General features: G+C 38.0%; 2 protein-coding genes across 3 annotated transcripts in view; both read left to right on the top strand.

Moving 5' to 3' along the window:
• LOC133839659 (roundabout homolog 2) overlaps positions 1 to 19189 on the top strand; it is a 51778-nt gene extending 32589 nt beyond the window's left edge. Inside the window, exons 3-12 of one of the 2 annotated variants that reach the window (XM_062271297.1) lie at positions 291 to 393; positions 5373 to 5657; positions 5844 to 5984; positions 6071 to 6202; positions 7460 to 8767; positions 8945 to 9043; positions 10007 to 10247; positions 10603 to 10763; positions 12712 to 13036; positions 17765 to 19189. In XM_062271297.1, coding sequence (XP_062127281.1) covers positions 291 to 393; positions 5373 to 5657; positions 5844 to 5984; positions 6071 to 6202; positions 7460 to 8767; positions 8945 to 9043; positions 10007 to 10247; positions 10603 to 10763; positions 12712 to 13036; positions 17765 to 18929 — 3960 coding nt within the window. In that variant the 3' untranslated portion in view covers positions 18930 to 19189. The remainder of the gene's footprint in view (positions 1 to 290; positions 394 to 5372; positions 5658 to 5843; positions 5985 to 6070; positions 6203 to 7459; positions 8768 to 8944; positions 9044 to 10006; positions 10248 to 10602; positions 10764 to 12711; positions 13037 to 17764) is intronic. The other variant, XM_062271304.1, reaches the window with a different exon arrangement.
• Positions 4068 to 4578, top strand: LOC133850523 (small ribosomal subunit protein eS28-like). The gene has a single exon (XM_062286649.1). The coding sequence runs from the start codon at positions 4160 to 4162 to the stop codon at positions 4355 to 4357; it is 198 nt and encodes a 65-aa protein (XP_062142633.1). The 5' UTR covers positions 4068 to 4159; the 3' UTR covers positions 4358 to 4578.
• Positions 19190 to 23285: the final 4096 nt, after the last annotated feature.

Consider the following 23285-nt stretch of genomic DNA (forward strand, 5'->3'; position numbering starts at 1 on the left):
ATGGAACTTTCAATTAATTTTAAGATTATTTCTAAAGATGATTTTCTAATATTAATATTTCATAGTATGAAATTTTATTATATGAAATTCCCTTACTCATCTTGGCTGCACATATTTCCTCAAATTCCCATTTGGTTAGAGTATAACGACTTGGAAAAACAATCTTTTACTCATTTCAATTAAAATTTGCTCACATTTGGCCCTTAAGCTCATGCTTTTCCTCAGCTTTTACTTCATGTCTAATCTTTTTTCTTACCCTCGCTTTCTTTCTGCTTCTGTTTTTTTTGCAGGTTGTCAATTCGCGTCGCGAAACAGATGCCGGCGTCTACTGGTGTGAGGCTAAAAACGAACTGGGCGTGGCACGAAGTCGCAATGCCACGCTGCAAGTGGCGGGTAAGTCCTCAATTCACAACCACATTCACATTCACACACACACATTTACATACAGTCACATCCTGAACTCCACACGCCACATGCTGGGAGAGAAAGCAGGAGGCAGGCACAACATCGTTGTCAGCAGCGTTGCCCACGCACGCGTTTGCGTTTTTAATATTCTAAATTGATGTTGATTTTTGCCACAGTTGTTGTTGTTGTTGCTGGGCTTCGATATGCCCAGGGCAGCGACTGTCTTTTTTTTTCCGTCTTTGCTGTGTGTGTTGTGTTTGGGCAGGATTCGGTTGGAGGTGTAGCAACGCCCACTTAACTAACTAGCTGAGCTGCGTTTACAAGTTTTCCGCATGAACGCACCCACTTGTCTTGTCAGAGGTCTCTGCCGCTGTCTCAGTCGCTGCCTCTGCCTCTATCACTGTCACTGCTTCTGCTTCTATTAACCCGTTTTAGTTTTCTCTTTTGCTCTCTCTGAATTTTCTATTTTTACTGCCATTTTTTGACTTTTGAAGCCTTTTTCAGCTGGTTAGTTGGTTGTCGGGTTGAGTGAACGGATTGAGTTAAGCTTTTCCTTATTTGCTTCTCCTCTTTTTTCCTTTTTTTTTGGGGGGGTGACAGAGCTCTCTCTGTATATGTGATTTATGGGAACACATGGCTAGAGTGTAGCTATAGCATGGATATTGAGGTTGGGACAGGTCTAAATGTATGCTTTGACAAGAGTTTGTGCTATCACAACAGATTAGAGAATAACTCACTTAACTTATGCTCGAAAAAATCAGCAAATTTGTTTATGCAAGTGAAGGACAAATATACAAAATATAGTATGAGAGTTAAGCTTATTTTTGACTCAAGAAAAGACAAAAATAAATAGAGATATTATAAGTTTGCAGATAAGAGATGATGTATTATAAATATTACTGTCTAACAATAAGAAATTTTTATTATGTTTAAATTTATTAAAATTATTGAATTCCACTGAATTTCTCATAAATTTCTTCAATGTATAACCTACATTAATATAAAATATTTTGGCATATTTATCATAATTCTGCAACACACTTTTGTTGTCATTTATTTTTAATATAAAACCTACTTTCAAGATCGTTATTCACCTTACTATCTAACAATAAGAAATTTCTTTTATATTTAAATTTATTATTATTATTGAAATCTACTGAATTTTGTATAATGTTCTTCGATTTATAACCTACATTAATATAAAATATTTTGGCATATTTATCATAATTCTGCAACCCACTTTTGTTTTCATTTCTTTTTAATGTAAAACCTACTTTCGAGATCATTATTCATACTAACATATATGCCCGACATATCGGACTACAGCAAAAGTGTATATCATACATACGGTTCTTTTTTTTTTTTGGGTCCCCCATTTGAACTCCCATTTGCCCTATTGCCACCGCAGACCGCCACTTTGTCTTTTGTTGGCTAATATTTCTTTTATTTGCCATACTCTTTCATTTTCCACAACCGCCTTCACATGAAAATCGATATTTGCTTCCTGACGTTGGAAGTTCTCCTCGTTCTTCCTGTTCCTTGCTGCTGCTTTTTTATTTTTATTTATTCTTTTCTGGTACTGCTCGTGTTTAGCCTTAGCCGGTTTGGTTTGGTTTGCTTTTTGCGGTATCCTTGGGGAATATTTTTCAATATTTGCATGTAAATCACGAAAAGCACGTCAAATTTGTTTGCTTGGTTAAAACGTCGTTATTGCGACTCGTGTCTGAAGTGAGGGGGTGGAGGCGGGGAGAAAACCGTTCACATTGATTGGGTTAGGCAATAAAAGCTGACTAGAGGGTAGAGTTTGCTTTTCTTTTTCCGTTCGTTCGCTTTTTTTTTATTTTGTGTGTCAATAATAAACATAAGTTGCCCATATTTGATGTTGTCAGCGCAATTTCTGTCACATTACGCATACGCAATGTGTGCGACGTACTCCAACTCCAACTCCAATTCTCCTGCTCAGGTATCTTTCTCTCGCATCTGCCTGTCTGAAAATAGCTTTAATTGTGGCGATGTGGCTTTAACATTTATCTTTGTATAGGGGCTGTCATATACTATATATATAAATATTGGCTTAACGATCATTTATTAACTCATTATCTGGCCAGCTGGCAGTTTGCACCTTTTCAGCGGCGCTTTTCCGCTTCACTGAGTCACGGACGACGGCCACGACCCAATTGAGAATTTGGCCTACAACTTTCACCAGTGCCACTGAACCTGACACTGATTATGACTTTGATTAATTTATTGATGGTTGGCGTGTTTCCTGCTGTGTTTCGTTCGCTCCGACAGAAAGTCGGTGTCCGGATACGGACGATGTCGGGATGGGCGCTTCGCTTTTTTGTTGTTGCTATTTCCGAAGTATTAAAAGTTTCTTCTTGCTATGGCTGTGGCTGTGCTGTGCTTCGCTTTCGTGCTCACTTTCGTCAGAAAATATATTTTGATTTATGTTGATTTATAGACATCACTTTAAATTTAATAAAAGTCATGGCTCAACATTTTTGCACAGCGTAAAAAGAGAGTGGGGAAGAGAAAAGCAAAAACTAAACCGACAAAAAAAACAGAAAATGCGCTTATTCACTTTGGGAGATTAAAATACAAGAATATAATGTAGATGTACTATAATAAGAAAAAAGTGAAATTTAATTTACGTAAAAGCTGCTGCCGCATTTCGGATTTATTCGCTATATACAAAGTATATAAGAAGTGAATGCACAAAGCTCGCTTTTCATGGCACGAATGAAAAAAATAAAAAGTTGTACTTTGCTCTGCTTTTCAAGCACTTGAAAGTTACTTGATTTATTACACTACTCCCCCGCTTGTGTGTATGTGTGTTGTGTGTGTGGGACAAATATTCGCATAGCAAATTTATAACTGTGCAAATCGAGGTGGTAGCAACGTCAGTGGCAGCAGCAGCAGCAGCAGCAACAACAGCAGCCGCCGCCTCATGGGGCAAGCAAGGTGTGCAAATTACAGGTTTGCAATTTGACCACAGACTGCACAGCATGGCAAGGTTGAAAGATGGAGATGGAGTACAAAGTATAAAGCAAAAAATAGAAAATAGAAAAGAAAAGCAGGAAAAGAAAAGCGAGAGAGCATGCAAAATAAATGCAGACAGCTGAGTTAGTGAGTGCCTTAAATCTGCGGTTGGCAAAGCAAAATGTTGATAATAGCGTGATTTACTACGCTGGGTTAAAGCCAACAAAAAAAAAAACCTTTAGAAATGTTCCAAGTATTAAAACGCAAAAATTGCTACTAAGCTGCAAATATCGCATGAATAAATTCGCATCTGCTTCGGCTTCCACTTTGCGCGTTCAATTATTTAAAATGTACTTTCAAAGTGCATTTCATTTAAATCAAAAATTTGCAAATATAAATTGGAGTGCACTTTCCAACACTTTAATCGGCATTGCAAATTACAACCCCGTGTATAACGACTTCTTTGATTGGTTCTCTACTTAATCGATAACTTTTACCTAGTCAATTTCTAGTTTGTGTATATCGACATTCTTGCTTGCTTCTCTACTTCATCGATAACTTTCATTCATCAGATTACAACTCGATGTCTATCGACTTCTAAGCTCCCCGATTTAATCGATAACTTTAGATTACAACTCTGTGTCTATCAGCTTTTCTTCTCTACTTAATCGATATATTTCACACATTTCGCTAGACAGTCAAGCAGAAGCGGAAGCTTTGCAAATTTTTGTTTTTCAAACTAAAAAGAATTTAATAAAAGAAAGTACAATACAATATGGATAGACCAATTGTCTGGGCTCGCGTCATCAAGGTGCTGGGACGCACCGGCTCTCAGGGTCAGTGCACACAAGTGAAGGTGGAATTTCTGGGCGAAAATAATCGCCAGATCATCCGCAATGTGAAGGGACCTGTGCGTGAAGGCGACATTCTCACGCTGCTGGAATCTGAACGTGAAGCTAGACGTCTGCGCTAGGAATGAAAATGGATTCTCTCTTCTACATTTTGACAACAACAAACGAACGAAGAAGAGTTGAGGAAGCAATAAAAACGATATACTATGTTTGCATAAACTTTAATGTGCATGCCAAAAGCATTTAATTAAACTTGTAAATTTGAGCTGCTAAAGCGAAAGTGTCTTTTAAATTGTAGCTTGAAAGTAACTTTAAAAATATGCAAATATATTAATGCGCCATATAATTCTCTATATTCATTCTATACTATTATAAATGATGTAGACTTATTTACAAATATTAAGAAAATGAATTCTCAATTATGTGAAATGCATAAAAAGGCGGAAAGATATTGGAAGGGATTTTTATTCAGCACGTGAATATTCGACAACATTTAAGTTCGATTAAACAACTTATCGAGTTACTAATTCATTTTTTACACCAGTTCCAGTCGTATCGATTATACAAATTACTATCATCTCTAGTTTTTCAAGCTTTGCCAATAACAAACTGTTTTATCAATGTTTTATTTTTGCTTGATTTGACCAAGTGAAATAAAATGCAATATGCTTAAATATGAGAATGAAGTTTGAGTGGTGAATTAAATTAACTAAAAAGCTGCGTGCAAATGGCGTTGCCAGACAGTTTTTTTTTGTGTGCTTATGTGTGTTACAAATGAGCTACAGTCACTCGGCGGCATCTCTCGACGTGGCGTATGGCGTATAAAAATCACATTTATGCCATTTACCAACAATTTATCTTTGCTGTCAGGCCGCAAACACCCACAAAAGCGCACACCTATATAAGCTGAGAGAGAGTGCCGCAGGTTAAGGCAGGACAGGGACAGGCATTTATCATGCAAAACCAAGATAATTTATAACCAACAACAACAACAGCAGCAACGGCAGCTGGAGAAATCAAATGGACAGAGGCCATCACACCAACATACACACATACATATACGGAGACTAAAACGCTGTCACTCCTCTCACTCTCCATCTCAATATCTCCCCCTCTCTCTCTCTCTGTGTTTGACAGTGCTTCGCGATGAGTTTCGCCTGGAGCCGCAAAACACACGCATCGCCCAGGGCGAAACGGCGCTGTTGGAGTGCGCCCCACCGCGTGGCATTCCGGAACCGACGGTCACATGGAAGAAGGGTGGCCAGAAATTGGATTTGGAGGGCTCGAAGCGTGTACGCATCGTTGATGGTGGCAATTTGGCCATACAGGATGCACGTCAGAGTGACGAGGGTCAATACCAATGCATTGCCAAGAATCCAGTCGGTGTGCGTGAATCCTCTTTGGCCACACTCAAAGTACACGGTAAGTCAGCAGTCCCCTTCCCCTTCCCCTTACCTCCTCTCTCTTCTACACGCACGTCAAGTTTCACCTCAAATCAATGTGTCATGTTCAATTTGCTGGAATGTGACTTGGGTCCTTTGTGGTGTTCTGGCACTGTGGATTTTGCACCTAAATGCCGCTAAGCGTCTCATTATGTTTATTGCACAGTTAAACCCTACATCATACGCGGCCCACATGATCAAACGGTTCTCGAAGGCGCCTCCGTCACATTTCCCTGCCGCGTAGGCGGAGATCCCATGCCCGATGTCCTTTGGCTGCGCACCGCTTCAGGCGGCAACATGCCGCTAGGTAAGTTTTCCATTCCATAATTCATTCGGGCAACAGCAGCCACAAAAAAATCGCAACTCATTTGGTTTATGTCGCCTCACACACAGACCGCGTCAGTGTGCTGGAGGATCGCAGTCTGCGACTGGAACGCGTCACCATTGCGGACGAAGGGGAATACAGCTGCGAGGCGGATAATGTGGTGGGCGCCATCACGGCCATGGGCACGCTGACAGTGTTCGGTGAGTTATGGCTTCAATTAATACACTGCTAGCAGAACAACTAGATAATGACACGAGCTTAAAGTGGAGCTGAAGCTAAAAATGTTTATTAGGTAGGGAGTGAAGCGACAACAACAGAAAGGAACAGTAAAAGGTTTAAACAGGATTTTAAGTAGGAAAACTAGCATAAGATTAGATGGGTAGAAAATATGAAGCATCTACAAGAAAGTATAAATTAAACTCTGCTCTAATTTTATTATGAAAATGGGCAATAGGAATGTGGAAGCTAATAACATCATAAGCTAAACTAAACAGTGAAATATTCCACAATTTTCATAACAACATAAATCAAAATAGAATGCAGAAGCAAATGACAAGATTTTAAGCAATAAATTAGTCTTCAAATAATCAAAATTATATTCTACAATATTCAAATTGAAAATAACACACACCGGGAATGCAAAACACAATGAAAATATTTGCAACTATAGTTGAAAAATAAATAAAATAAAACGCATTGGAAAACAGTATTTGTTATTAAAAGATTATCAGAAATGAAATTATTCTAATAAGCAACTTAGAAGTTGAAGCTAATAATCAGATTTGAAATTGTGAATGTATAATTTAGCCAAAAGATGGAAATAAATTGCACAAATTTGAAATACAAAATAAATATTAGAAATGCACAAGTTAATCAGATATTAAAGTGATATTTCTAAATAAATGCATTGTATGTAAAAAAATAAAACACAATTATCATAATGAAAAGAAAGCAATAACAATTCAAGAGCTTAATGGCAAGATTTTAAATTGTAAAAGCAGTATCGTTCAAATATTCAGCAGTTTGTTTATATAAATATTATACATACATACATATATCATTTTGCCTAGTGAATTATATCTTTTTAAGCTTTAAATTATTGAAACTGCAGTACACTTTAAATAGGTTTCACTTGACTTAATTAACTTTTAAGCTCTCAGCAGTTGCCGATGCCAAACATTGACATCTTTCACTCAATTTGCATTCAATTAACCTTTGACATTGAATCATAATGCAAACCAATTATTACACAGCTTAAATTTGATTAAAGTGTGTTTCAGTAGCAATTTAACTACATGAATCTTCCGATGCAATATTTGGCGAACTTTACTTATTAGAATCAACTTTAAGCTCGTTGTCCATATTAAACTAGCGCTAGTCTAGCACATTTAGCTAATTAGTTTACCCTCCTATATGATCCCCCCAAAACACACACACACAAAATATGCACAATGTAGCGCCCCCGAAATTCATACAACGTCCTGCGAGTAAATCGGTCGAGTTGGGAGCCGACACATCCTTCGAGTGTCGCGCCTCAGGGAACCCCAAGCCAACGATCTTCTGGACGATCAAGAACAACAGCACACTGATATTTCCGGGTGCACCGCCGTTGGATCGATTTCATAGTTTAAACACAGAAGAAGGACACTCGATACTGACGCTGACACGCTTTCAGCGCACCGACAAGGATCTGGTGATTGTGTGCAATGCCATGAACGAGGTGGCCAGCATAACATCGAGGGTGCAAATCACTCTCGACTCACAGGAGGATCGACCACCGCCCATAATCATCGCTGGGCCGGTGAATCAAACGCTGCCCATCAAATCGCTGGCAACGTTGCAGTGCAAAGCAATTGGTTTGCCCAATCCGACAATTTCGTGGTATCGCGACGGCATCCCGGTGCATCCGAGTGCCAAGCTAAACATAACCGCTGCCGGTGATTTGATAATCTCTGACTTGGATCGCCAACAGGATCAAGGACTGTACACGTGTGTGGCCAGCTCACGGGCGGGGAAATCCACGTGGAGCGGTTTCCTACGCATTGAGTTGCCCACAAATCCGAACATCAAGTTCTACCGGGCGCCCGAACAAAGCAAATGTCCCACAGCTCCGGGGCAACCGACAGTGCTGAATGCGACAGCCAATGCAATGACCATTGTGTGGCCCAGCAGCGACAAACTGGGCAACTCCCCGTTCCACGGGTATAGCGTGGAGATGTATTGCACGAACAAGAGCAAAACCTGGATACCGATTGCCAGCAGGCTAAGTGAGCCCATTGTCACCGTGGATAGCCTCGAGTCGGGTGCTGCTTACATGTTCATTGTCCGGGCCGAGAATGCTTTGGGCTTCTCACCGCCATCGCCCATCTCAGAGCCAATTACAGCTGGCAAGTTGATCGGAGTGCGGGATGGCAGCGATGCAAGTTCCTCCAGCTCACAGCTGCTGTTGAGCGATGTGGAGACGTTGCTGCAATCGAATAACATCGTCGAACTGCTCGAGGCGAATGCCAGCGATTCGACAACGATTCGACTCGCCTGGGACATTGACAATGGTCAGTACATCGAAGGCTTCTATTTGTATGCTCGCGAATTGCGTTCAGCGGAATACAAAATGCTAACGCTCCTGAACAAAGGACAAGGAATCAGTTCGTGTAGTGTGCCCGGGTTGGCAAAGGCTTCTACGTATGAGTTTTTTCTTGTGCCATTTTACAAGAGCATCGTAGGCAAACCCTCGAACTCAAGACACGCTCGCACTCTGGAAGATGGTAAGATTCAGATTCCCAGCTAGTTATTTTGTGTACTCTATATATAAAGTTTGTCTGCTAATCAGCTGCAGCTCTTGACCTCATGCTGTTTTTAGGGGCTGAACATAACTAATCCCAATCTCATTTGTTTCATCTCCTTGTTTACTTTCTATGTGTGCGTGTGTGTGCTGCTCACAGTGCCCGAAGCAGCGCCGTATGGCATGGAAGCCATCCAATTCAATCGCACCTCCGTCTTCTTGAAATGGCTTCCCCCGCAACCGAATCGCACTCGCAATGGTACGTACTAAACACAAATCCCTAGGCTTACTCTGCTGTTCGGGAGGCGCCATTTTCTCTAGGGTATACTGACTAAAGGATCAACTTGGTGGCGGCCACCGAAAGCTAAATAAATGACCTTTATTTTCAAAATAATTGTAATAAAGTTAGAGGCAGAGGAAATGTTGAATTTGACATAATTCTATTGAAGTTTGAAAATTGAGATGCACTAAAATTTTAACATTGCTACTAAACAGATATCATCCTCAACTCTACAAAAAAGATGAGTTTATTTATAATAAAGATATTACCCAAAAGGAATATTACAAATTATAGAATTTACAGAATTCTTCCGGTGAAAATAGTTTAAGCTCAAAGATCACATTTTGCATGAGAAATCATGTCAAAAAGTCTCAATATTATTGGGACCATAAGTCGATTATTATATGTACTAAATTTGCTTTCATGTTCAAGAATTACAGATACATTTCAATAAGTATTTTTGCAGAGAGAAAGAAAGAGATATTATAACTATCTTAAATTTCTATTAGCTTTGTGAGTAAGAATTTAATACATTTTGTATTCAAATATTACAAACTTCACCTATAAAAATACCAAAAAAAATATTGAGATAAAATACAGCCTTTACGTCATTCTATACATCATCAATAAACAAAGTTATTTCAACTGCAACTGTTTGCATTCAAGTTGACATGAAAAACAGGAATGTTTTTTTTTTTTTTTTATCTGTTCAATGTGTAAATACAATTTAAGTATAAATGTGAAAATGTGCCCTTAAACTCTTTAGCAAGGGCATTTAAGCATTCGGTTGACCGTATGAGCGCGACTATTTTCTTTCAGCCCTTGTTAACATTTAATTTCATTTGTCTTTCATTTCTCTCTCGTTGCTCACTCTCTGTCTGGCTGTTTGGCTGTCTGGCTGTGTGTCGCTTGTTGCTGCTGCGTGGCTGGCATCCCCTGTAGGCATCCTGACCAGCTACAATGTGCTCGTCAAGGGTCTGGATGTGCACAATACGACGCGTATATTCAAAAATATGACCATTGATGCGGCGACACCAACTCTGCTGCTGGCAAACCTCACCACGGGCGTCACCTACTACATTGCCGTTGCGGCTGCCACCCGCGTTGGCGTCGGTCCCTTCAGCAAACCGGCTGTGCTACGCATCGATGCACGGACCCAATCACTGGACACCGGCTACACGCGGTGAGTATTGGGGGAGATGAGAGATGTGAGATGGGAAGATGGGAGAGATGGTGTGTGGCTTTATTGTGTGTCATTGTCGAGCTCATTTGACTGCTGCTGCTGTTGCTGCTGGGACAAAAGCCAACGGTGGCACAGAGTCGTGGCAGCAACAACAGCGACAGCGCCACATTCACATCAATCCATTAACGGCAAACGACAATGGTGTTGCCTCAACGTTGAAGGCCATGGCGGACGGCCATTAAACTAAGCCTCGCCTAGGCACGTACTTCCTGCCCAGCTTTGATATCATGCTCATTCCGTTTCTTTTTCTTTTTTGTGTTCTTTTCCTATTGTGTATTTTGTGTATTTTGTGCAGCTATCCCATCAGTCGTGATATTGCCGATGACTTTTTAACGCAGACCTGGTTTATCGTCCTGCTGGGCTCCATCATTGCCATAATTGTGTTTCTATTGGGCGCATTGGTTCTATTCAAGCGCTATCAATTTATCAAGCAGACCTCGCTGGGCAGTCTACATGGTGAGTTTTACCATTTACCTATTCCCTCCCCCTCCCTTCCCCCTTCTCCTTAACCTTACAGCAATGTCGTCAATTTAAATATACTTTTTTTTTTGCATTTGTTGTAGCTTAAGTTTTGGTGGCAGCGGCTTAGTTTCCAGACTAGCTTTAGATGGTAGAAAGTAACTGCTTCTGCTGCCCTTTTCCTCAGTGGGTGGCAATTGCTTTTGCTTTTGCTTTTGGCCTTTGCAATTTATGAGGTGAATGCTCAATTGAGCATTGCAAATGTGTCTGGGCTTAAGCATAACGTGATTTTATAGTCGGATTAGCAGTTTAAAGGCGCAAAATGACATCGACGAAGCTGACCTTATTTATTTGTCAAATAATTTTTAAGGCAGCAAAACACAAAAAAAGAGTAGAAGCCTATAGATGAACTGAGTGACGCAATATTTAAGTTGAAATTAATTTCATTTTTATTTGAAATTCCTTGGAAATTTTTATATCTAAAATTTATGATCTGAGGAATTTTTAATAAAATTTTAGAACATTTATAGAAAAAACTAGAAAACCTATTTAACAAAAATAGAAGGCTCTAAATATATAAAATACGGTAAAATGTATCGAATTTAAACGGTATTAAAAGTCGAAATCAAAAGCGAATTTATTCGCAAAATAATTTAGAGAGCAGCATCATACAACTAAAGATAAGAAGTCTATGCAGGAAATAATAAATATATTTATTCAAGTTGAAATTAATTTCAATTTCAAGTAGTTGACGTGTATTTATTCCTTAAAGTCAACACACAAAAGTCTTCAAATGAAGCATTAATCTATAGACATAAAAGAAGAGACTCGGATTTGAAAAGCATTCAAAATGCAAAAATTCTTACTAGACAATCTATAAGTGCAATAATATATACTTTCATTAACATCGTTATGTTAAATATTCCAGAGATAAGGTAGAATTGTTAATTCAAAGATAGCGAACCGTGGCATAAACAAAATTTGCTGCTAATTTGAATCCTGCAAATGGGGAATCAATTCAAGTCAAATAAATATATTTATAAATCTCAAATCTGAGAACTGAAAGAATATATATATAATATTACACTTCACATTTCCCAAAATAAGCAATCCAAGTAAAATAAATAACAAATATAAAGTCAAAAATAATATGAATAGCATTTGAAGGCACTATTTTAACTTAGCTTGTCATACATGGTTTATAGCCTTTCCATAATAAATGCAAAGCAGTCACAAATCTCAACATTAACAGCTCCATTTGGCCAAAGAAAAAAGCAACACACGAAACAAGAACAGAAAAAAAGAAGTCTGGGGAAAAGTCGTGTGTTTGATAAGATAATTTTTGCAGAAAGGAACGCTCGATGTACAAGCTGAATGAAGAGCTCATATAATCTATGATTTATGAGTGCGCTCCGCTGGCTTGCGTTTATGACTGCTCTCAATTAGGCTGCCGTTTTGTTAGCCACAAAAACTGAACTACGCAACACGCACTCATAACATTAGAGGGGCCAAGCACAGGATACCTAAGGGTAATAAGCTTATAGACAGAACGAGAGGCAGAGAGACAGAGCTCGAAGGTTAAACCGACGATAAAAAGATAAAGAGCGAAACAAGGAATGGCTGGAAAAACGACAAATGCGCACGTGAAAATCACATCAATTGTCTAGTAAAACTCTACACAAATATAAAAAGGGAATCGAGAGAGGGAGAGAGTTGGAGGAAATGCTTGCCAATTGAATATAAAATGTTATTTCCGTCTTTTATTATTTGCACGTTGCCGCTTTTGCTGTTTTTACAGCCCGAAGCAAAGAACGAAGACGTTCGCTAGAGTTTTAGTTTTGTAATTGGCGCTGCTAACGACCCAAAAAGGAAAAAAAGAAAACCTCAATTCAATGTGTGTACTATATATTCGATACCTTTTGCTTTGGCTCTTTTTTTATAACAGGCAATCACGCAATCGGCACCGTGCGAAAGTTTCCAACGTTGCCAATGAATGGCGGCGGTGGCATTGGCGGTGGCAACTCTTGTGCTTTGAGTGGTGGCAACAACTCTGGTGGCTCGAATGGACTGTGGATCGATCCCAGTGGCGGTGTTTGGCGACAGGCGTCCGCCTCATGTACGACAAAGGAGCAACTTCCGGGCTACGCACAGGCCACAGCTCAACAGCAACATCAGCAGCAGCAGAAACACAAACAGCAGAAGCAACAACAACAACAACAACAAGGACAATCAAACCGTACACAACAACAGCCGTTGCCTGATTATGAGAGGTAAGCATGATTTGCCCAGAAAGAGAGAGAGAGAGAGAGAGAAAGGGTTGTTGTACAGCTTAAAAAGGGGAACGGACGAGCTTTGTTTATCTGCATCGTGCGCACAGGAAGTTGCCTTAATATCCTGGGGTCTACGCTTCGCTGACTGTTTAATTACGAAAAATTGCGATGCGAGGAGAAACGCAGCCGAAAAACCACGTCAAATGCTTAAATGTTTTACTACTACTACCACTACTACACAACATACAAGCGAATGCAAAAGGAAAATACGACGAGCACTATTTACGATTCGCTCGTAAAAATTGCGGAGCTGCAGCCGCATCCCACTTCAATACCAAAAGCAAACCAAACTGAAATATCCACCCCGAAGCTCCTCCTTCATTTATTCCACATCTCCCCCAACCCGAAAAAAACGAAAACAACAACAAGCGCCATTAAATTGTTACACTTGAACGGGTTTTACTTTGGGCCATGGCGATTGCCACAACCTGGCACTGCCTCATCCTCATCCTCAGCCACTGCCCTCGTTTTATTGGGGTTCCCCTTTTTCCCTGACTGAGCTTTACTACGGGCATTTATGTTGTTGTGCCTCCCACTCACTCACTCTTCTCACTCTCCCATTCCACCTCCTCATTCATTTCCATATACGCATATGAATTCCATATTTCTCGTTTGTATATTTTTAAACATTTGTCTGTTTGCTTTGTGCTGTTCGTTGCTGTGGGTGCTGTTGGGTGGTGATGCAGTGGTCGGTTCACTCTCTTTTTTTTTGCCGCCCGCTTAATGCATAGCCCAACTCACGGTGGTTGGCTAAGTGATATGCAGAACAGCGCATTTAACGAGCCAGTTGCAGATATCGCAAATTACCTCAGTTATTCACTCGCTAAATCCTAGTTGAGCTGTCACAAGTGGACAAATGCAAAGATAAAAGGAAACGCATTCAAACGTTCAGACAACTCAAATTTGTCATTGCTCAGATGTTGATATATACTTAAAAAAAATTTTCCTTCACCTATACCTATTATATTCCTCTAATTGGATCATTGAAACTACAGACAATCTATTGTATTATATATAATATAATTTTAATTCAAATATAAAATTGATTTTTTTAAGATGTCCTTGGAACTATACATTTTGTATATATTTTCTTTTCATTTGAATTTACCATTAAAAATAAATTTTTTAAACTATCTTTGAAACTATAAATTCGCTTCTCAAGTATAATTCTTTATTAAACGTTTTTACGTTACTGAACAAAAAAAAATCAAAACTTTCACAAGAAGTAAATCAATTTTTATCAAGAAATCTTCACCTATCTATGCTCTATACATGATTTAAAAATATAATTTTGTTTATATTATGTGTTATCTTTGAATACTATTTTTAAATATTGAAATGATAATTCAATACAATAATAAAAGTCATCTTAAAGCCACTTTTTCAATATGTCATACTTAACTTGATTAGCGCCTTGAAACTGAAAATGTTTAATATAAATATCTTCTCTTTGGGTTTTTTAAATTAATTGAAAAATTTGTTAAGTACATATTTACATAAGGAAATGAAACTTTATTTACAATATCGTCAGTAGTATTCTTTCTTTATCTAAGCTAAAGCTATTACTTATGAAAATTCAATTTTAACCAAGAAATGATCGAGTGATTTTTTTCCATATTCCTAACTTTAACTGCTGCCTACTACAAGAGTGAGCTTCTAATCTTCGTCTTTGTTTTTTTTTTTGTCGTTGAACAGCTATCGCTCTAAAGCGTTAGCATTTAACTCTTGGGAACTATCAAACAATAGTTTTCAACTGTCTTTAAAGCCAGCGCAAACTTTTCATTTTCTATACAAACATTTGTTTTACTTTTTTTCTTCCTTCGTTTGGTTTGTTTTGTGTGTCATTCTCTCATTCTTTCAATCTTAATCCATATCTCTTTAATCCAACTTTGTCCTCAGTTTTTGCTGCCTCCCTTGGCCTCTTTTTTTTAGGTTCTTTGTTTTTACTTCTTACTTAAAAAAAATGAGAAAAGAATTTCTGCCGTGTTTTTCATGTTTGTTTGTTTTGTTCAGTTGTTGTTGTTGTTGTTGTCGAAGTTTCTTTAAAGCTTAATGTAGCGTTGTGGCAACAATAACTGAAAGGAAAACAAGGCGCAATAAAAAGACGCAACTGCTGGCGACATATTGCTGCTCTGTGTTATTTCTTCTTCTGCTGCTTCTTTCTTTGCTTGGCTTGCCACCCCTGCCACGCCCCGTTGAACAAAGCCACCCCAACTCCCACTCAGCTTAGCTCGCTTTTTTGGTACCCCAAAGTTCTCTGTGTGTGTGTGTGTGTGTATTTATTTGCGGCATTTTACGCATTTATTTGTTTTGACTTTTTTTTTACAATATATCCCAGGAATCTTCTACTGTCTTTCTCTCTCTCTCTCTCTTCTCACTCTTCTCTTCTTCCCCTCTCACACCACTGCAATTTGAGCATTTCCTATAGCACTCCTGTGTTCTCTCCCCCTTCCACCCCTCCTGAGCACACTCTAATGCTGTTTGCCACTTCCGTTACGCGATTTTCATTATTTCCGTTTCAATTTTTCCGTTATGTACTTTGGCAACTTTCTGGTTGTTCTTCTGCTTGTTGTGTTGTTGTGCATTTTAACAACGTTGTAAAGTCGTAAAAAAAACACAACATTTTCCTCTACTCACACACACACACACACACACACCTTTACTCCCTTCCCCCCGTGTGCTCGTTCCTTCCTCTGGGGCAACGCACGCGACTTCGTCGTCATTTGAATTTCCAATTAAAATATTTAATTTCTTTTCGGGTTGTCTGATTTTCAACATTTTATGGCCTAAGGAACACAACAACAACAACATCTTGCTTCCCTTTCTCTATCTCTCTCTCGCTTTTCGCGTTTCCATCTATTTGGTTTATTAGTATGTGCGCAATTTGCACCGCTAAATTAACAATTAAAAATTGATAGCCCCCCGGGCATTGTCCCCTGTCACAAAGTCCAAGTCTTAAGCATATGCAAATGCCTTTAGTTCACAAGAGAGTGAGAGAGAGACTGCTCTGTTGCTGTCTCTCTATCTCTATCTCTGTCTCTCCCCAATTCGATGTCCTAATAGGCACTTGTATTCCCTTGTCACGGGCACGTTTAATTGCTGGAAAATTCCAAATTCCGTTGCATAATTTCAGGCGTCTTTAAAATGAGAACGTATGTGGCTGATGTCGCTTTGCTTTCACTTTGCTTTTGAGGGTGGCAGGTGTCTCACATTTATTTGATGTCACACAAAAAGGGGTTAAAACGTGGACTATTTATAGCGCATTAAAGTGATGCTTAATCTTGTGCAGGATTTGCACAGGCTTTTTAAAGCGGCAGTTTAAATGGGCAGACAAGAGATTTCAAGAGTTGAAAAATGAAAGCAATCAACGAAAATTAAGTGCTTATCGCTGTGTTATATTGATTTAATTTGACAATCTATCAGAAATATGAAATATGATATATATACAAGTATTGAAAACGTGACTAGACTAAACTGATGTGATAATATTATATTATATTAAATACATAACTGATTTACTTTAAGTAATAATAAATTGCTGTACAAGTGGAATGTGCACACTTTACTGTTTTATATCTTTTTATAGATTTTTAATTATTTCTAAAATAAACTCTTTATTAAATTTACTACTTCCATTCTTTACTTTATATATTTCAGTACACATTTATATTACTTTTGTGTTACAAATTAAGATTATTCATTTCAAAAATTAATTTCGGGTTTCTATGGTTTAATAACATATAGCACTATAATATATTCTTTGCATTAAATTGGTTTAATATCTTAAAAAAAAAATAAATTCTCTGATATATTCACTGCATTTATTTTGTTTAATTCCTCTCTGGAAATAAATCCCCTAATTTATTCGGTGCAATTAATTCCTTTCAACGGTTTTTCCTTTTTATTCCGTGCAGTATCCTTTTTGGCTAACTAAAACTATTCTTGCGTGTCGTAAACATGTTCTGCTTTACAAAACTTTTGCTATAAGCTCTTTTTACGGTTTAATTTTATGCATTCAAAGCATACAAATTATGCTCCAAACAGTCGCTGAAAGACACCCGCGCAATCGTCAATTCAAAGAATGAGGAGAGGGGGAAAAATAAATTGGGAAATTGCGATAGATAAGCATTATCTCATTAGCTAATTAGTGCACGAAAAATTTGCGCAATAAAAAAGTTTGCGCATAGAAAATTTGTGCAAAACAGACGACGAGAGAAAAGCGTGTTAGTGAATGTGGCGAAAAAAAGTTGTTCACTGTGATTTCCTTTAGTATTTTTTTTGTTTTTGGTTGTTTTTCCTGTTGTAGCTTGTTTCAGCGTCGACTAATTAGAAAGTTAAAATGCATGACACGCCCAGCTAATGGGCAAAAATTGTATTGGGAGGGAAAAGTCGTCGGCGTCGTTATATCGCAAAATTTTGTAATGAACTGCAGCAAACAAATTTCCGGAATGAACTGCTCACACTTCCTCACCTCACTTCGATTTATCTCAGTTAATGCGTGTATGTGTGTGTGTCTGTGATGTGGGAGCGGCTAACAAAAGCAATTTCCTACGATTGATTTATGAAATGAATTTGTGTGTGTCCCAGACATACGCTTTTTAAGCCACAGTTAATACCCAATCTCATTCTCATTCTGTCTCTCTCTCTCCGTTTCTCTGTGTTTTGCAGACTCTCGCCATTGAATATGCCGGACTATGCGGAAGTTGCATGTTCAACATTCAAAAGCCCACACAATGGCGTTGCACAAACTTCCGGCCAAATGGCAGGCGGAGTCGGAGGTGGAGCTTCATCATTATACGATAGCTGTGGTGCCTATGCCACAGCAAATGTGGTGGCCAATGTGAAGCTCTATCAGAATCAGAATCAACATCCAAATCCCAATCAGACGGCGAATCGTTATGGGACAAAGCCAACGGCAACAGGAACAACTACAATGACGACGACGAACAACAATAATGGCACATTGATAACCGGCAATAATGATTACCAATCGACGGGCATGTATTCGGCACCAGCGAGCGCACATTATGGCTGCCTTGAGCCAAATGTGATGACCACATCGACGGCCTCAACGGCCATCATGGGCAACGGTTCACCGGCCAAGCTCAATAATAAAAAGATCAACATAACCGAGAACAAAATGGATCATCACATGCAAAGCATCAACGACAATGGAGTGGCAGCAACAACTACTGGTAAATCGGAACGCACAAATCCCTTCAATCAGCAGCAACAACTGCTCTTGGCCAGCAATGCATTGAAGCAGGGCTTGGGCGCCTATGCCAACACAACGTTGGCCGCTCAAATGGCCAACGGTGGCGGCGCTGGCACTTTGAGACGCCAGCGACAGCCAAAAGCCACAGCGTCTTTGTTCAAGAGCGAAACAAACATTCTGGGCAAATCAACAGCAGCAACACGGAATGGTGGCAATGGCAATAATAATATGGACTTTTTAACCGGTGGCCCACCAATCGGTGGGGAACAGCAGCTGAATATCGATGCCGATTTCTCGGCATTGTGCAATTCAACGAATCAGTTGCTCAACGATTGGGCTTCCAGTGCCTCGATTGCGGCCGGTGATTATCATTTTGGCAACAAGCAGCCGAGCAAACAGCATCTCTACGTTAAGGCCAAGGATGGCACTTGGTCCGCTGTCAGTTCGGATGCATATCAGACATACAAGCAACAACAGCAGCAACAGCAACAGCAATTCCATGTTGGCACAGGTGACAACAACAAGCCCCTACTTGTTAATCCTGCCCATAGTTCAAGTAGCCTGGCTGCTGATAGCAAATTCCTGAGTAGTTTCGGCAATACAAGTGCCAATGTCTAAAAACTAAACCCAGTGCTTGTGTTTTTGGGTGTGTGTTTTGCTCAGTAAATAGACATAAGTTAAAAGCGAAGCGAATGTTGTGAATGCTGACGCAAAGGGGGAGAGAGTAATGAAGTGTATACTATATACTATGTATAGTATATGCTGTATGTAGTATATACTGTACAGTTTACAATATATGCTAAATGTAGTATGTACAGTACAGTTTTTAGTATGTGCAGTATATAGTATATACTGTACAATTTATGGAATATACTACTTACTGTATATACTGTATACTATGTATAGTAAATACTGTGTACTATGCACAGTAAATACTGCGTACTATTTACAGTATATACTCCATATTAGTAGTACAGTATATTTGGTATATACTATGTACATTATATATTAACAAATGTTCTACTATTTACTATATTTGGTATATACTGTTCAGTTTATAGTATATATTATATACTGTCTACTACAGTATATTTTATATACTGAATAGTAAACTTGGTTATTGGGGCGTGAAAGTTTTTGAGTGAGAGACACTTCTGTGAAATGGTAGCTCAGAAACTAAACAGTAGAGACAAACAAATAAAAGCTTAGAGTGCACACAAAAGAGCTAAAACTATAGCTAAAATATATTGAGTTTCTTTAGAATTGCAGCTGTAAACGAAGCTCAAATTAACATATTACCTCAATATGTTAAAAATAGTAAAAAAAAAAAAAACCTTAATAAACAAATAAAATAAACCAACACGCGTTGCAGCTGCGATTTCTATTGAATAGTTGCCCTCACTTTGCCTCCCAAGTAGCTAAAAAAAATCATCCTCGATCGCTTCATAACTAGCCTAGACTTTCACCTCCCCCGAACAACAACAACAACAACGAAATGTGTAAGTTGGCTTGTAAATAGAATTTTGAAATCCTTATTAAAACATATGGAATATGGCAAGCAAAATGAAAATCCTAAACCCAAATAGCACCGAAATATAGTTAAGATTAATGTAATTTTTAGTACGAAATCTGCAAAGAGTTTGAGCCAAAAAAATTAAAAAAATAATATGAAGAGACAACAAAAAAACGGATATTGACGCCTAGCAAAACCCTAACGAAATATATTTAAATCAATAAAGAAAAAAATCCACACACACAAAGTAAGCAAAAAAACAAAACACAAAACCTTTAGAATAAAGTCGATTCAAACACAACAACAGCACTTAAACAATAATTAATAATGATTTCATTCATTGCAAATGTGTAATAATCCCCGCAGATAAGCTAAATAAATGCTAATAATAAGGCTGTTAAATGTAAAATATCATAAATATTAAATAATAACCCACAGCAAAAACAATATATAGTATATCTATACATTAATAAATTGTGTAATTAAAGCATTTAACTGTAACTAGTTTTAGTTTGAGTAGCTAAACTAAACAAGAACACACAAAAAAAAAACACGATTACAGCTGAACACAAAAAAAAACAATGAGAAATTCAATTGATAAATATATGCGAAAAAAAAAGAATTAAAATAAATACTAAACTAACTACTATTAAAAAAAAAAACAGTTATTATGAATACCAACTCGAAAAATTAAAGGCATTTGATTCATTTAACCTAAACTACATTATTACTTGCAGCTGCCACCGTTTGGAGGCGCCACAGCTGCGCTTACATTCTGCTCGACAATTCCATGGATTTTGTCGTTTAAATTCCGCCAGGTAAACCGTAGTTCCTCTCCCTTCCCCTCCACAGTCCCCTGCTCTACCAGTCACCGCAACTGCAACCAAAAACCGAGCTATGTCAACCAACTGCACAGCTGGAAAAATAGAGCACACTGAGTTTTGCATCCCGGAGCAGGCGAATTAATTATGCGCTTTGAATTGACCTCTGCTCCGACTCCGACTCCCTTCACTCCCCCTGAGAGCTACAGCATCATTAAATTGAAATGAGATATTGTTTATAGTAGTCGCATCCAACGATTTTTCCCCCTCGCTTCCGCTCCTCCGTCTGCTGCAACTGTAAACATCGCAATTGGGGAAAAATATTCCGGATAATCAAATGAATTCTCTTCCTCTGGTTTTCTGTTTCTGTTTTTATTCGTCGCATTTGCTTGTAAAACAATTTTACAAATTGTTATTGACAATTTATGTCTGTTGTTCTGCTCTGTTTTTTTTTTCTGCCTCTCGCTTTTCCTATGATTTTTCTCTTCGCTTTTTGTTTTTGTTGTCGGCTAACGGATGCCATTTGAATGCGCATTAAAATTGTGCACACAAATGAAAATCAATTCGAGCAAATGAAGCGCAATAATATTGGCAACATTTTTGCTTAATTCATTATGATTGGCATTATTAGGCGCACTTTCAGAACGAGTAACTCTATTATATTATTTTTCTTTTTTTTACATACAACGGAAGCTTTGCTATCATATATATTTTAATGCATTTATGTGTCATTTCTTTTTTTTGCATTTATATAAAATAAATACATTTTTTTGGGAAATCATTATTTAAAATTTGCGTAAAGTTATGGTTTAATTGAAAGCTGAACTGCAATTATAAATATATAGTTTTAAGGGATTTTATATCTGCTTTCGTTATTTCGAATTTAATACACTATTTTAATACAATTTATTTTTGACTATGAGCTGCGTTTGTAAAAAATATAAATTAGGTCTTTGATTGTTGTAATTCTTTACAATAAATTTACCAATATTCCCTGTTAAAAGCAGTATTGTTATCATAAAAATATGTTTTTGGTTATTGATTTTGATCTTGTTTATTTGTTTTTGTTGTGGAATTTATTTCGAAGACTCATATTTTGCAGTTGTTCTAATTGCCAAAAAAAATAGTTTAGTTTATTTCCAGTTAAATGAATTTCAATATTTTCTTGATTATCTCATTTAATAATTTTAAATAATATTGTTTTACATTTAATCTTATCTTCTGCTAAACGAATTACCATATTTATGTTATTGTTTCATTTTACATTGTTTTGAACTTTATTTATGTATTTAAAATCCATATATTTTTCTGTATTATTGAAAATAATTATAATATATATTTTTTTAAATAAAGTTTCAGTTTCAATTGATATTTGGTTTCTACCATTTTTATACCCGCTACCCATAGGGTAGAAGGGTATTATAACTTTGTGCCGGCAGGAAATGTATGTAACAGGTAGAAGGAGGCATCTCCGACCCTATAAAGTATATATATTCTTGATCAGCGTCAACAGCCGAGTCGATATAGCCATGTCCGTCTGTCCGTCTGTCCGTCTGTCCGTCTGTGTGTCTGTCCGTCTGTCCGTCCGTCCGTATGAAACACTGGATCTCAGAGACTATAAGAGATAGAGCTATAATTTTTTTTTTCGACAGCATTTGTTATGTTTGCACGCAGATCAAGTTTGTTTCAAATTTTTGCCACGCCCACTTCCGCCCCCGCAAATCAAAAAAATCGAATAACAAGCGTAATTTTAAAGCTAGAGTCACGAATTTTGGTATATGCAATAATTACTGTAATAATTATGATTCCTGAAAATTTGGTTGCGATCAGAAAAAAATTGTCGAAGTTATTAAAGAAATACTTTTGTATGGGCAAAAACGCCTTCTTACTAGGGGTCTGAGTTGCTTTGGCCGACAATCTGGTACATTGTGCCGTCTATGGTATATTTTGAATGCGGTACTATATCGATATACCACATATACCATTTGGTATATTTTTTAGTATTTTTTTTAGTATTTTCGGTATATTTTGAAAATGATACCGCAATATTTTGCCTTTATTTAAAATGGGTAGCGGGTATCTCACAGTCGAGCACACTCGACTGTAACTTTCTTACTTGTTTACTAAGGAATGCTTCTGAATTTAAGAACTTTTCATGTACAAAACATTGTCGATGCTTAAAGCCTTTAGTTATTAGTCAAAAAGCTGTCGCACAACAGTTGCCACAGCACCCAGAGTGGCTGTTGCCTAATGTATCTAAACAAGCTATACCATTAGCCACACACACACACATGCACACACACTGCCAGACACCCACACACAAACACGTATGTATGTAGTACGCTCTGTTGCTGTTCAAATCCTAGTACAAATAGCATCAAACTCTCTGTTGCCTGTTTGCCCACTGGTCAGGCCGATAAATAAACCCAAATTTATCATGTACATGAAAAGGGTGCACACACCAGAGTAAGGGGCGTCGAGGGCGGGGCGGAAGAGAGGAAAGATAGTGGCTGTAAGTCTCCATTGCCGGCAACCATATATCGTGGATATAATAGCAAAATGCCGGCAGCGGTCATAATTTTTGGCACAAAATTGTCGATAGGCGTTGAAGCGTTCAATTGAATGTCCTAGACGACATCG

This window comes from Drosophila sulfurigaster, chromosome 2L, assembly GCF_023558435.1.
Source record: "Drosophila sulfurigaster albostrigata strain 15112-1811.04 chromosome 2L, ASM2355843v2, whole genome shotgun sequence".
Lineage (NCBI taxonomy): Eukaryota > Metazoa > Arthropoda > Insecta > Diptera > Drosophilidae > Drosophila > Drosophila sulfurigaster.